Below are 15204 nucleotides of genomic sequence, written 5' to 3' on the forward strand. Positions count from 1 at the left end.
ATATAAATCTAGATTCAGCACCCCTGTGTGTATATTTGTTGCTTATGTAATTATATATTCAATGCTGAGGTTAGTGTATCACAATGAAATCACACACACACACACGAGCATTCCTTTTAAAGACTTAAAACCCTGAGCATCTCAATTGTTAACTTAATAGGCAGTATTCTGTAAGCATATCAACTACAACATGTCAACTACAACATATCAACTACAACATAGCCACTACAACATATTAACAACAACATATCCACATCAATTAAAAAATAGCCACTACAACATCAACTAAACTAGCCACTACTTACGAGTTCGGGTCGATGTTGTGAGAAACATGTGACTCCGCTACACTATCCGAATCATCGCTGTTCTCTTCTAGGGGCTCCTCAAGACCCTCCCCGTGGTCACTGGGGCTACGGTCATCATTCAGAATCACAGTCTCCATCTTTTTCCTTTCCAGCCGCATGTTCTCGTTCTCTCTGTGGACCCCGTTGTTGCCTCCCATCTCCAGGAGGTTCTCCTTGGCCCCGTGCCTGTCCCTGCTGTTAGCCATGTCCTAGAGAACTCCTCCTGTCAAGAGCATCGTCAGTCCCAGAACTGAAGACTTGTAAAAAAAAAAAAATATATATATATATATATATGTTTCCTCCAGGGAAGATGCTGCCGAGAGTGGAGCTCAGCTCAAGACAGTGAGTCTGTCCACGGTGATGGTGAATTGATGACAGCACATTAAGTAGAATCAGACACTTTTTATATAGTTCATGTCAGAGATAGAGAAATAGAAAGTAGATGTAAAAAAAAAAGAAAGGAAGAAGAGAAATGCACTCACTGTGTGTGTGTGTATATATATGTGTGTGCGTGTGTGAGTGAGTGAGTGCACGTTCTTAAGAGAAAGCTTTGGTCCTGCTAGGCCAGCAGTGCGTCTGATCGCATCTATTGTCTCTCGAGACAGAAAGAGCCATACAAACTTACATATAGGCAAGAAAGTATGTAGATCAAAGCTTTACAGTAATGTCGGTTCATTGGTTGGCATGAAAGTATTGAGTCACTAGGTAGATATCTAGTTGTCAAAATGGATGGTCATGATCATAGTGCTATGTATTTAATGATAGTGAGATAAAAGAGAGAGGAGGATAGGTGAAGAGAACGAGGAGTACGGAAAGAAAAAAAAAAGACAAATAAAGAGGGAACACAAGATAAAAGTTTATGTTGTGTACTGCAATGATGCACATGTGAGAGAGAGTGAGAGATTCACCTTATACGTCTACTTATCAATAACTAAAACGGTCTGTTCCCTATTGAATAAAAACCAAAGTTCACGAAATCCATTTGAGCTGAATTGAAACACCACCTTGTGCCTTAGAAATTCATTTCGTATGTGACACGGACGTTGACCTGATAGCTATTCACTGTCGAATCCCAGCCCACTTTGTGTCTATAGCACAGTGAAGGGGGGTGGAAAAAAACACCCAGCACTAGTGTCACGTCGACCTTCGGGTGATCTCCAGAAAAGAAAAAAAAAGAATAAATGTTTCTCAAAATAAACGCATCCGAAGAAAATACTTGCAATTATCTTCTAATGCCGATACGTGCAAGACAGTATCGATGTTGTCCTTGAAGCACAAATCATCTAGTCATCTAGATGTGGAGGCGCCTCGTGTGAACGCAGACTGAAGTGCCGTTAATAACAGGAGGTGCCGTGCAAGAACTGAAGAAAGACGTCCGCACATAACCTGACATCGCGGAATGGGATAGATCATTCATTTTTTTTTAAAGCAGACGACATCAGCTGACTAACTTAACGTTCTGGACTCGAGAGTCCGGCACTTCCCTCCGCTCCTGCCGAAAAAAAAAAAGTGGAAACTGAGGAAAGAGATGTTCGTGTTCGTCTCCAATCCATGCGCCTAGACGTTGCGGGCTAATCGAAGACATGGCGTGGCGTGGGGAGAGAACATGTAGCGTGCTAGAGAGAGATTTTCTATACCAAGGAGGATCGGAATAAAAGCAGAGATTGAAAGGGGGAGGGGGAGACGTATTTGAACCCTTACCCAAACTATTTACCAAGCATTTACCATAGGCGCCCGTCCTCTATTACCCTCCCCCCTCAAATTAGACATAAGTATTGCCTCCATCTGCAGAGTATGTATGATGTGTTCGAGGGGAAGGTGAGTACCAATGATCTGGCTACGTCCTAGTCACTCAGCAGATCAATGCAGATCGATAATGCACGTGTTGGTGTCTCGCAGTAGACTATTTGTATTTGGCTTGAACTTAGTCCTAAACATTACATTTTATTTGTTCACTCTCTATCTCTCGTTCTGTCTGTCTCTATTCTATTCTGTCTCCCTTTCTCTCTTTTTTTCTGTCGCCATTCTTTATTTCTAGAGACAGAGCGAGAGAGAGAGAGTGACCCTCTGTGAAACCTAGCTCTTGTCTCTATCAATTTATGCAAAACGTTTTCAACCAATTTTGAGTAGTCATTTGGTTACATTTTCCGATATCATCAAGTTCTACCGAGTACGTATGGCACATAGACAAGATTCTGGTATAACAGATATAAATAAATTACTTTTAATTTGTAATGGGACAAATCTCTTTGATTGAAGTGACGTCTCGCTCAATAGAAAGAACATCAAGTGAAGCTATCTTGCGCAGTGTCATATGACTTCTAAAATAGTTGTTTTTACCAAAACTTCGAGAATGACCGCTCTTCTGAACAAACTGTCACAGTCAGAGTGAGAAATCAGATGCATGCTGGGACAGTGTTTGGAAAACGTGATGATAAAATGTAGTTGTCTATAAATTTTAAAAAAAAAAAGACAACTCTGGTATTGAACACAGACTTAATATATCTTTTAGGTAGGCTTCTTTGAAGTATTGCATCTCTGGACAATAGTGTTTGGCACTACCATCTAGACCAGATGAGACTAGAAACATGGGGGATCCATCTGGTTTATTGTTATGGTATCTAGCCAGCTGGCTGGACCTAATCACACTGTGAGTTGGTGGTGTTGTATTTCTCCCGATATGTTAGTAAAACCTGAAGAAAGCAGTTCCTCACATCAAAGCAATTCAAACCGCTGGCACATAGACTCGAGCTAAAAAACACGGGTTAAATTTAAAGTTAATATATAAGGTTTGGTATAACATTCAAGATATCAGAAGGAGCTTTTTTTTACAAATCAGCTTTTACAAAAGTCAAATTTATTAATTTTTTTCCTACTTCTGATGTCATCCCTTAGAACTGATGTGGGCCCTAATTGTTCGTTAGTCATCGGCCCAAGTGCAATAAATCTCTTTGCGCCTTTGGTGTCTACTTCACAGGCTATGGGGCACTATAGTCGTGGGTTCATTGCGCCATGGTCGCTACGTTACTGGCTGGTCTCTACTAGCCACACCATGGCGTCCGTGTACATTGTGTACAATGAATGCAGTCTCTACTAGCCACACCATGGCGTCCGTGTACATTGTGTACAATGAATGCAGTCTCTACTAGCCACACCATGGCGTCCGTGTACATTGTGTACAATGAATGCAGTCTCTACTAGCCACACTCTGGTGTACGTGTACATTGTGTACAATGAATGCAGTCTCTACTAGCCAAAGCTTGCTAGGGTCCGTGTTAATGTAAAACAAAGCGAAAACAATGAGCTTAATTTGTTTTAATGACCTCCCCGAATTGTTGGCGGTTTGAGAGAAATGGGGGGGGGGGGGAGGTTTCTAACGTATCCCCTCACTTTCATAGGTCCCGTGCTAATTCTAGGTGTAAATTATTAAATTAACCATTATAATTTATAACAGCGTTCCCGCGGCCTCCTGATTTTCCCTGTTTTCTTGATATCTCTTGAATACTCCTGAAAATCTCCAGAAAAATAGACCAAATTGTCGTTTGGGGGTGTCATTCAATATAGAAAACGCCAATTCTACACGCGATATAAAAAAAAAGCATTATCAGCTTTCATTTAATAGAAATGTAATAATAGAGCGAATATTTTAATCCTTTACTTTATTTACTATAGGAGTCACTGGTATATAAGTATAGATCAAAATCAAAAGCGATATATTTTTAATTTGATCGTGACTTTGTACGTAGTAATGAATGAATAAAATGCAAAGACAAATTTATTTTCAAGCACAATAACTTAATTTTCACTTAATATCCTTATCCCTACACAGACTGGGCCCGCGCAATCCGTTTCGCATAGGGCTTCGCAATTCTTAGGGCCGGCCCTGTTCATGTCTGTAACTAACGACTGATACTTTGAAATTGTTTTTAAATAGTAGATAGTAAGTCTCTACCAAACGTGTTGGTTTCGACTTCTACGTAAGTGTGTTTGTGTATATTGTGTGTGTGTGTGTGTTTGTGTGTGGTTTTCCTATCAGTCTAAGAATGTTTGCGCAACACGCCAATGTGCTTTATCTAGTCACAGTGTTGAGCTCTGTGATTCGAAGCTAAGGCTGTTAGATCAGGTCAAAGATAAGACAGGATCTTTCCTTGCGTTGGGAGTTATTGATCGCCAATTTAATTAAAGTGCAACAAAATCTAGTGTAATCTCCCCCTTGCATGTCTGCATTATCTACCTTGAACTCTTTATTCATTGAGCAGTAGAAGGCAGCATATATAAAATGAGTCATACATTTAATACTAAGAAATTGTCTCCAATCCAAAGCTTAGTGATGAGTGCAGTATTTCACATTTTAGTTATCTATCACTATTCATATTTTCTTTACTCAAAATATAACTTACATTTTTTTGTCATTGCTTATCTAGTCCGTCGGAGCATCTCTATCGTAATCAGCAGCTTCTAGTTAGAGAAGCGGTTCTCAACCTTTTAGGCTCGGCGACCCCTTTTTACAATCCCCCACTCTGCCGCGACCCCCCCCCCCGCACACACACACACACACACACAGCAATAAAAGAATGGACAATAACAATTCATTTTTTTCGATGGTCTTAGGCGACCCCTGGCAAATCGTCAATCGACCCCCAAAGGGGTCGCGACCCACAGGTTGAGAATCCCTGAGTTAGAGCCAATATTTAAGCTATCTTCTGCTGATGCAATGACAAGGGTAAGTTGGCTTGATCATGAAATGAGAAAATACCTGACGGGCCAGGTCTTGGTTGATCCCCTGTTTGCTTGGAAGACAAAGCATGTAGACTATTGTAGACAAATCTACTCCTACCCAAAGTATGTCGACCATAGTTTGCGTAGGACTCAATGGAGACAATGTCAAAATCTATAATTTCACGCACAATTTAAATATCAGTTTACCAACCCATGGCTTGTAGACATCTTTCTGGAGAATTGAGCGGGAATCTTTTCAATTATATCACTATCTTTCGAACAGAACAATTTCCAGCATAACTTTCAGTTTTAGTAGCATTTTCAATTCCAGTAAAGTACGCAATGTCAGCCGGACTCATAATTTCAGTAGGACATATAATTACAAAAGGAAATAAACTTCAGAAGGAAACACACTCTCAGTAGGACATATCAGTTTTATACAGTTTCAGTAGGACATCCATTTTCAGTGGGCCGACAATTTCAAAAGTATACACAATTTCAGTAGCACTTACAATTTCAGTAGAACAGAAATTTCAGTAGGATACACCATTTCAGCAGGACACACCATTTCAGCAGGATACACAATTTCAGTAGGACACACCATTTCAGCAGGATACACAATTTCAGTTGGACACGCACTTTCAGTAGGACATACAATTTCAGTAGGACATACAATTTCATTAAGATTCAAATTTCAGTATGATCCACAATTTCAGTAGGACACAAATTTCAGCAGGACACACAATTTCAGCAGGATACACAATTTCAGTAGAACACACAATTTCAGCAGGATACACAATTTCAGTAGAACACACAATTTCAGTAGGGCACATAGTTCACAATAAGACACAGTTTCCAATTTTTATTGAATAATTGTTCAACAAATTTCTGCGTGTTTCTATTAGCTTGTTTCTATTAGCGTGTTTCTGTTAGCGTGTTTCTGTTAGCGTGTTTCTGTTAGCGTGTTTCTATTAGCGTGTTTCTATTAGCGTGTTTCTATTAGCGTGTTTCTATTAGCTTGTTTCTGTTAGCGTGTTTCTGTTAGCGTGTTTCTCTTCGCTGCTCTTCGGCATTGGTTGCCTCGCAGACAATTATTCAATGAAACATATTTTTTTGGGTTGAAATCTATTTTATTTCATTTCTTTGTGAAGAATATAATTGTGTATGTAACTGACAACTTCCATTATATTATGAAAAATCGTGTGAAATAATTTTGTTTGTAGCGAAATGTCATCAACCTTCTCCAGCCTGAAACACTCACATCTCCCCTTCCCACAATTTTTTTGCCTACAATGTAATGCTTTATTTGGGCCGATGTGCATGGCTACACTCTAAGTGTGTTACTCATTGTATTAGTGTGTTTACATTGGTCTCAAGGTTCAAGTCTATTGACCTCAAGATTATAAGCTCTTTACAATGGGAACATTCATTTCTGATACCACGCAGTTAAGTTAATACACCGCATGACCGCATCATTAAAAGGAACCATACATCGACATAGCAACATATTTCTACCATAAGCCTTGTTTTGAAGTCCAGAGTTAAAGTATAAAACATAGCTTCTTAAGGTTTCAACAAATATGTTTAAAATACTAGCTTTGTCTAAATATGGACCGTCCATAAAGCGATTGTCAAGACATTAAATTATTACTATAGTTTAATACCCATGTTGGCCATACATCTATTCTATTATATCCACATCTACATATATACTAGTCCGCTACAAAGACACCTACATCTATATATACAGCTAGTCAGCTACAAAGACACCTACATATAAATATATATATTTATATATATATATATATATAGAGAGAGAGAGAGAGAGAGAGTTGGTCAGCTACAAAGTCACAAATGAGGAATATCAAAACAGTATCACAATGGTTATTATGCCTTACAATGACCTTCTGTTCACTGTCCAAGAAAATCATCTTACACTCCTGTATCACCATATCACGAGATACTTAGGACTAGCAAAGACCCTTCTGCATGGAACAGTACCAGGAAAAAGAAAAAAGAACGGTCAGAGAAAGCGATGGAAAGACGGGCCTGTCATTTAAGGATATTCTGTGGCATTTTACTCTCTTGGAACAATCTTTTCCCTTTGCAACTTCTTGTGGGACTAAAGAGGTCTATCCTTCATTCACAGCTGCAGTCACATGTTGGGCATATGTTATCACCAGGCGCCGTTGTACTTTCACCCTTCTTTCTACTCCTGTTGTGTATGGCATCTGCAATCCAGGACCCTTCCTTTATGCTCGCTCTCCATGTAGATCTGTCCAGTGACACTTTTACCCACCTGTTTGTGTTTTGAAGAGCTTCATGTCGCGTTTGCATACATCAGCATACCTTACAAGTTTACGACCAGCTTTTTAAGGGAAATAATCCAATGTATATTAACCTCAATAACTTGTACATGTTAGCATTGAAATTGTTACTTCCCCTTTATAAGCGTTGTTTTAGCCCTCCATTTTCTTCTTTGTTATTTCAACAGATCAGCTTGCCCAACTCTCTTCTACTTCACTCTTACTCAACGCTCTAAAGTCGTAGAGATGACCAGAACAAGAGAAGGACAAACAGTGAATGTCAAATACAGAAGAACACAGCAGCAGCAGAAACAACAGCATCTGCAACAACAGCAGCATCTGCAAAGACAGCAGTATCTGCAACAACATCAGCAACAACAACATTAGCAACAACAACAAATATCAGCAATAACAACATCAACAACAACATCAGCAGCAACAACAGCATCAGCAACAACAACAACAATAGCAACAGCAACAACATTAGCAACAACATCAACATCAACAACAACAACATTAGCAACAACAAAAACATCAGTAACAAAAACATCAGCAACAAAATTAGCAACAACAACATCATCAGCAGCAACAACAACACTAGCAACAACAGCATCAGCAACAACAACATCAGCAGCAACAGCATCAGCAACAACAAAATTAGCAACAACAACAACAGCATCAGCAACAACAGAATCAGCAACATTAGCAACAACAACAGCATCAGCAGCTACAACAACAACATTAGCAACAACAAGAACGTCAGCAACAACATCAGCAACAGTACAACATCACCAACAACTACAACAACAGCAACAACATCAGCAGTCTTTATTAAAGATGGTGATTTTTGGGTAGAGCTGTGATTTGGATTCAAACGTTTTCTTCTCCTTGGTGGGTAGCCAGGCTAACGAGCCCTTCCTGCCTGAAGCATTAGGGCTTAGGCTCATGTTGCTCACCTTGGTCCCGTTTTCATCGATTACAGTTCCGCCCGTCCCGTATCTGAGCCATATGTGAAAGCCAGGAGTTGGACAGGTTGTCAGGGACTAACTGGAAGCATTATATAGGTAGTGGATAGCGTATACCCATTACCACTTCAGGCAATATAAACCTTAAGGTTTGGACTCTACACCTAAGTACAGATTATATTTCAGAAACTGTTTTACTAGTTTTGCTTTCACTCTCAAGTCAATGTTACTATTACATGACATTAGGAGTAGCTTGATCTCCTACTGTCTGGGGGAGGAAAACAAATTTATCTACAGAAAGAAAGAGAAAGAGCGGAAAAGAGAAAAGAGAGAGTTTGCATGGAAACAAAACTGATCGTAAATTGTTTTAAAAGAAGTAAAGAGTTACAGTTGTTACAATAGAGCTCAAGAAGAATGTTAGGTTGTATTTAACAAATACCATTCTACTCATAGAACTTGATTAAACAGATTCTTAAACGTGTTCAATTGTGTTTTTGTTTGCCCAACTCTCTTCTACTTCACTTCTTACTCAGCGCTCTAGAGTCGTAGAGATGACCAGAACAAGTGAAGGACAAACAGTGAATGTCAAATACAGAAGAACACAGCAGCATCAGCAACAACAACATCTGCAACAGCAACATCTGCAACATCAACATCAGCAACATCAACATCAGCAATGAAGGACAAATAGTGAATGTCAAATACAGAAGAACACAGCAACATCAGCAACAACAACATCTGCAACAACATCAGCAACAACAACATCAACATCAGCAATGAAGGATAAATAGTGAATGTCAAGTACAGAAGAACACAGCAGCATCAGCAACAACAACATAAGCATTGGTCTATTGGAAAGTGTAATATTTCCAGCTACAGAACACAGTGCAGTCGATACCTAAATAACACCGTGATTTGGACTAAACAGGTAGTAAGCCCTGTATAAGGCCACGTGATATTTACTAATCTACATATTCTGGCAATTGTAGGTGAAAGAAAATAGGTGGGGTGTGGGGAGGGGCGTGATAGAGTGGCGTACTGGGGTAACAGGGAAAGTGATTCAGAGGTCAAACAAGATCATCTGGGTTTCCTCACTCGATCGGAGCGTACTTTGGGTTATTAAAAAAAATGTAAATGTGTATTTCAAAGGTAGTATTATATTTATATATGTTACTGGGAAAGTGCGAAATCAAACTTCACCACCATAGTTTGCTTAAAAAATTAAAATATTTTGGCATTGATGGTCCACTGCATCAGTGGATTAAAGATTTTCTGATAAGGAGAGAACAAACTGTAATAATAAATGGCTTTTAATCAACACCAATAACAGTAAACTCAGGTGTACCTCAACAGTCTTAGGTCCACTACTATTTTTAATTTACATAAATGATTTACCAAATTGCATTACTTCAGGAACAAAAGTCTGATTATTTGCAGACGATTGCATAATATATAGAACAATAAAAACAACACAAGATACAGAAATTTTACAAAGAGAATTAGATGAATTACAGAAATGGGAATCAAATTGGAGCATGTCTTTCCACCCAGAAAACTGTCAGTTATTAAGAGTGACAAAAAAAATTAATTAATTAATTCCACTTTTCTTATTCATTGTAAATCAGCAACACAGACTAAAAAAGCAAAATACCTAGGTGTTATAATAAATGAAAAACTGTCATGGAATCGCTATATTGATGAAACTATCAAAAAATCAAACAAAGCATTAGGGTTTATTAAAAGACATTTCTATAAATCAAATAAGAACATAAAACAAAATGTTATTTAACCTTGGTTAGGCCAATGATAGAATATGCATCCTCTGTTTGGGACCCTTCAACTCAAGAAAACATTAAAAAACTGGAACAGACACAAAATAGAGCAGTGAGATTCATAACAAACGAATATTCACATTTGACTAGAGTAACACCTTTAGTAAAATCACTAAATTTAGAAAGCCTTCAGGATAGAAGACTTAAAAGTAAAGTAGCAATTATACATAACACTGAACCAGATCTTCAAATACAAAAACAAAATTTAATAGAATACTCATAAAGACACAAAGATAAAGACACATTCTTATTGCCATATGCTAGGACAAATTTGTACAAATGCTTCTTTTTCCCTAGTGCTATTAGAGCATGGAATGGGTTGCCTGAGCTAGCCAGGAAAACCAGTGACTTGGCAGAATTTAAGTCATTGGTTAATATGCATGACTAAATGCATGACGCGTAGGACGTAATCATCTTCTTTTTTGAAGTAACGTCTGTATTATATAAGATAAGATAAGAATGCCTGAAACGACCAGACAAAATGAGAAACTATTTCTGAAAAATTATAATGGCCATACTAGAGTTTTCAGCTAGTTTTTTTCCCCAAAAATATACATAAACTTTAAAATTTCTAGGAAAATCGTTAGTGCCGTTTTGAAATTTCCATCCATTTTTCAAATTTATTTTTTTTTTTTAAATTTTTCCTTCCGCCAATTCCCAAAGAGTTGAAAGAAAGTGCAGGCTAGTTGTAGGAACTGTCAAGAAATATCATCGCACTATTGTCTCTATACATTTTAATACGTATAATCTTCAGTATTCAACCTAGATTGAGGCTAACATTGTGATATTTATAAAACAACGTTTTCATACTTACACCTATAAAAGTTCAGTAGAATTCTATCACTTGAAGTTAAACTTTGAAAGTGACGAGTGTGTAGAATGAGCTTATATTGTCTCTAATACATTGTCCTGTGAACAATTAGCAAGTGCCTGTAGTAAATGATCTTTTTGTTTGCTAAAATTATAACTTAACTTAGATACCTCAGTTGTACAGTGGCTTCCTACAGTCGCTGAGCGACTATGGTTTACCATCTCCTTCTCATAAATGGATAAGGTAACCTGGACATTGGCTTTGGTAGGAATGGTGAAACAATCACAGCAGTTCCTATCTCTCCCAGAAGCTGATGCGTCAACTGAGGTATAGACTTATCATCATGCCTTATCAAATATTTGAAATTGGTATAGATAGACATAAGCAAGAGTATATTACTTCTTGGAAAACAATAGGTTAATGGTTCGTTTATTGTGATTCGATATTTGCATTACTCTTTTGTACAATTTATTTGCTTGTCATAGCCCTACTACAGATCCATTACAATTAATAAATTCTCCTGCTTGCCATAATATAATAAGTGTATGGGCTATATAATATAATCATAGACATAAATAAATATAGACTGGCCGATTAAAGAGTTTTATGAAACGAAAATTTGTGACTTGCAAATGTGTGTACTTTACTATACAGCATCTATGAGCAGTATAAAAGTTAAGTATTCATATCTATTTCAGCTACACACCTATATATATTGTAAATAAGGAGGCAGTGTAGTTTTGTTTAATCTCTAAGAATGAAGATCATGCAATTCTTCATAATTCGGTAATCCGAATACAATAGATATACATGTTTTCAAGTTACATGAAGTTACTTCCTTCGGCCAGTCTATATTTATTTATGTCTATCCTATACTCTTAAACGAGCAATTCTTGTATGTATGTATATATATTTAATATCAGGTGACCGAGCCTCGCTCGGATGAATAATTTGTTAAGGAAGGATATATACCCGAAGTCATTTTGAGAATATTTTTGTACCAGGTGGCCGAACCTCGCTCTGTTAAATAATTTCGGAAGGTTATATACCCGAAGTCAGTTTGGGAATATTCTTGTAATTACGAAAATGAACGATCGGATAAAGACTACTAATCTGAAGAGTTGTTTTAGTGTTCTGTTAGTTCTAATTGTAGGCCTAATTGTACATGTCGATTAAATTTAAAGTCTTTTAAGTCCTCCTATAGTCTAGACAAACTACAGCTCACGTCCGTCTTATAGTTTTACAATCCATCTTTTGTGTAAAACTATTGTAGGCTTACTATTATTGGCTTGGAAGAAAGTCTTTGCAGTGTAACTTCTCTACGTTATAGGGTAAAACATGCACTTAGTGACAAAGTAAAATGGCGCATTTGTTCTTATTAGACTTAAATCATGGCATTAGTTTTCTAAAGAAACGTTTCCGTGGGGCACCTCTGTTACGCCAAACAATATGCTCGTTACCCATACGGGTTACGTGCCCTGCCCAGCCTGACTGTCGGACTATAGGAAGTTCATACCGGCTTTTGCCATCCATCCATCCTAGTGGTGCTATGGCCTGCATCCATCCATTCAGATCTCTCCTGGCCCTAACTCCAAGCTTTTTACCGAGGTTTATAGTTAAATCAAAAGAGGCTGCAGTGTACGCAAACTCGTTGACCGCTAGATGGATATCATGTTTAGTGTGAGCAAGTAAGCCGTAGAGAAGCTGTGTTATGACCATTTCCTTTGTTTTGGTACAGGAGAGGTAGACACTGAAGCATGAACACATGGTAATAATTCACCAGCAAAATAATAATAATAATAAGGCTTGTCTTAGAGTCCGAAAATTAATAATAAGGCTTGTCTTAGAGTCCGAAAATTAATGAGGATTGCAGCTGTGACCTACATATCTTGCCACATCCAGGGCAAGCATAACCATTGTCCGCGATGCTCGATTAAGATTTTCTTTTAGCGTCTGCGTCTGTCATCGGCAGCAAATTTTCTTTTGGTCTCAAATGTGTATCCGCGGCCTTTGTATAGAGGAAATTCTTAAAGTCCGACAGTTACGCTGGACAGAGCAGTATCCTGTATGGGAGACGAATCTCAGACGAACGCATGCCAAAGGCAGTCTTTTTTTGGTGAGCTAAAAAGTGGTCGACGTAACACCGAAACCCTTAAAAGACCAGCTTATGGCGCAAACTTGACTTAGCTGACATAGAAGAGAGCACATGGTTGCATGCAACCTCAGAACGAGACAGCTGGAGGTCACCAGCAAAATAAACAACAAAGTAAAAGGTATCTACACCGCTCTACACAATTAAAGTGTAAACAACTTATTAAGCACTTAAAACACAATAACTAATCATATATCGGCACATTTAATTTCATTACTTTTCCTTCATAGTTCTATAATAAATCAATCTACAGTAAGATGGTGCGCAAATGTTTAATTAGGTCTATTGATCCTTTAAAACTCGTTATTGTTTGCAAAGACATATTTTAGTATACTGCGGTAAGCCTAGTGACGTAAACAGCGTTTTTCCCGTTTACGTCATGGAAAATTTTCATTCATAAAACATTCTAGCCAAAATTAATTTTTCGATAATGAGGCATTTTCAAACTGATATAACGGTCGACCTCGAGTTTTCCCGATGCGGCCAATGAGTTGAGAATTTTTTTCTCACTAATATGCACATACCTTGAAATTTTAAAGAAAATCGTTAGAGCCGTTTTCGAAATAAAATTTATATATATATATAAATATAAATATATTGTAACAACACTTGTGCCAGATGTAACAACATGCACGATGTTACGATGTGTTGTTATGCCGGGGATTTTACTTGAATTCAATAGTTAACAAAAATGACGATCTAGAATCACAATTGACGATTCTTTGATAAAACAAAACTCTGGAACTTTATTTGAACTACAACGTAAGTACAGTTTATGTACAAATTACAAATCAATGAGCATATTACAAAGGCTTTAGATCAGAGCTCTTAGAAACGTGACTAGCTACAAGAACATTATTTTATCGACTCACTTTTCTTTCTTACTACCGCCAATTCTCTGGCGCTAACTCTTTTCAAAAATGTCTTTGTTTAAATTCAAATCAACCAATAGATTTCAAACATACTAATTACGTCCCTTGGGTAAATCCTGACTTGAACGTCAAGTGTCTAAATTTGAGGATTAAATCCCGAGACTCATGTCGAGGGCTTATATTACTTTCAAAAGTGAAATGTACAAACAATTCTATAATGTAATCTGTGACATATTACCCCCCTCTCCATTTAGCATTTGTATGGTAATAGAAATGCTCATATGTATTAAAATATTTAAATATACACAAAATACCATACATGAAATTAAAGAAAAATGGTTGAGGTAACATATGACAAAATAAAGTCAACTTGGAGATAAAAAAATATGTAAATGCAGTGAATAAAATTATTGATGACTTTGAACACCTGTTCCGCTATTCAAGTGGTTATGAAAATGAGACAATGCTTGTCATGAACAATATCAAAAATTGTACAAAGCATAATACTTGGATAAATTAAATCTTGAATTGAATAGGTTATGAAGCTTCATGATGAAATTAAAATATGACATTATAACTCATTTGTGAAAATGTGTACATGGGAAAAAATATATTGCATATGAAAAATTGACATAGAAAAATAATTGTGATAGTACATGACAATCTTCTGAGAAAATAATACTCAATGTGATCAATCTTCTGAATAATAATACTCAATGTGAAATAAATCTTAACATGTGTGAAGCAATGAAAAATTCCAATTGTCTGTCATGTATCTGTATGAATAATAATACTCAATGTGAAATAAATCTTGACATGTGTGAAGCAATGAAAAATTCCAATTGTCTGTCATGTATCTGTACTATTATAATAGGATATATGCAATAATATTCGACCTGAAATAAAATACCTGATTTAAAATTAAAATGACTAATGCATGTCATATGCAAAGATGCTGAAACATAATTAAAAAAGTATCTTGAATGAGTGACCTTCCTCAGTGGGTTGCTTGGTGCTGAAATAAATACAACATCTGATATAGAACTCCTGTGGAAAAAAATGAGTAGACAAATTAATTGATTAAGTACAACTGAATACTGTTCTTCCTTGACGAGTATGAATGATAATGGAACAAGTGGCACTAAATATGCTATAGTACATATGTAGAGTAGAAATGTAAAGTTCGGAACCCTTCTGAATTGC

At 37.1% G+C, this 15204-nt stretch overlaps 2 protein-coding genes across 7 annotated transcripts in view; one reads left to right on the plus strand and one right to left on the minus strand.

Moving 5' to 3' along the window:
• Positions 1 to 1861, minus strand: part of LOC106054113 (voltage-gated hydrogen channel 1-like) — a 94208-nt gene extending 92347 nt beyond the window's left edge. The window contains exons 1-2 of one of the 6 annotated variants that reach the window (XM_056015474.1): positions 1349 to 1861; positions 306 to 601 (exon numbers count right to left, since the gene is read on the minus strand). In XM_056015474.1, coding sequence (XP_055871449.1) covers positions 306 to 550 — 245 coding nt within the window. In that variant the 5' untranslated portion in view covers positions 551 to 601; positions 1349 to 1861. The other 5 variants (XM_056015466.1, XM_056015459.1, XM_056015481.1 and 2 more) reach the window with 5 other exon arrangements.
• Positions 1862 to 6943: 5082 nt separating this feature from the next.
• LOC129926267 (GATA zinc finger domain-containing protein 15-like) lies at positions 6944 to 8232 on the plus strand. Its single transcript, XM_056029203.1, has 3 exons — positions 6944 to 7005; positions 7558 to 7722; positions 7890 to 8232. The coding sequence occupies exons 1-3, from the start codon at positions 6944 to 6946 to the stop codon at positions 8230 to 8232; spliced, it is 570 nt and encodes a 189-aa protein (XP_055885178.1).
• Positions 8233 to 15204: the final 6972 nt, after the last annotated feature.

The sequence above is a fragment of the Biomphalaria glabrata genome, chromosome 1 (assembly GCF_947242115.1).
Source record: "Biomphalaria glabrata chromosome 1, xgBioGlab47.1, whole genome shotgun sequence".
Lineage (NCBI taxonomy): Eukaryota > Metazoa > Mollusca > Gastropoda > Planorbidae > Biomphalaria > Biomphalaria glabrata.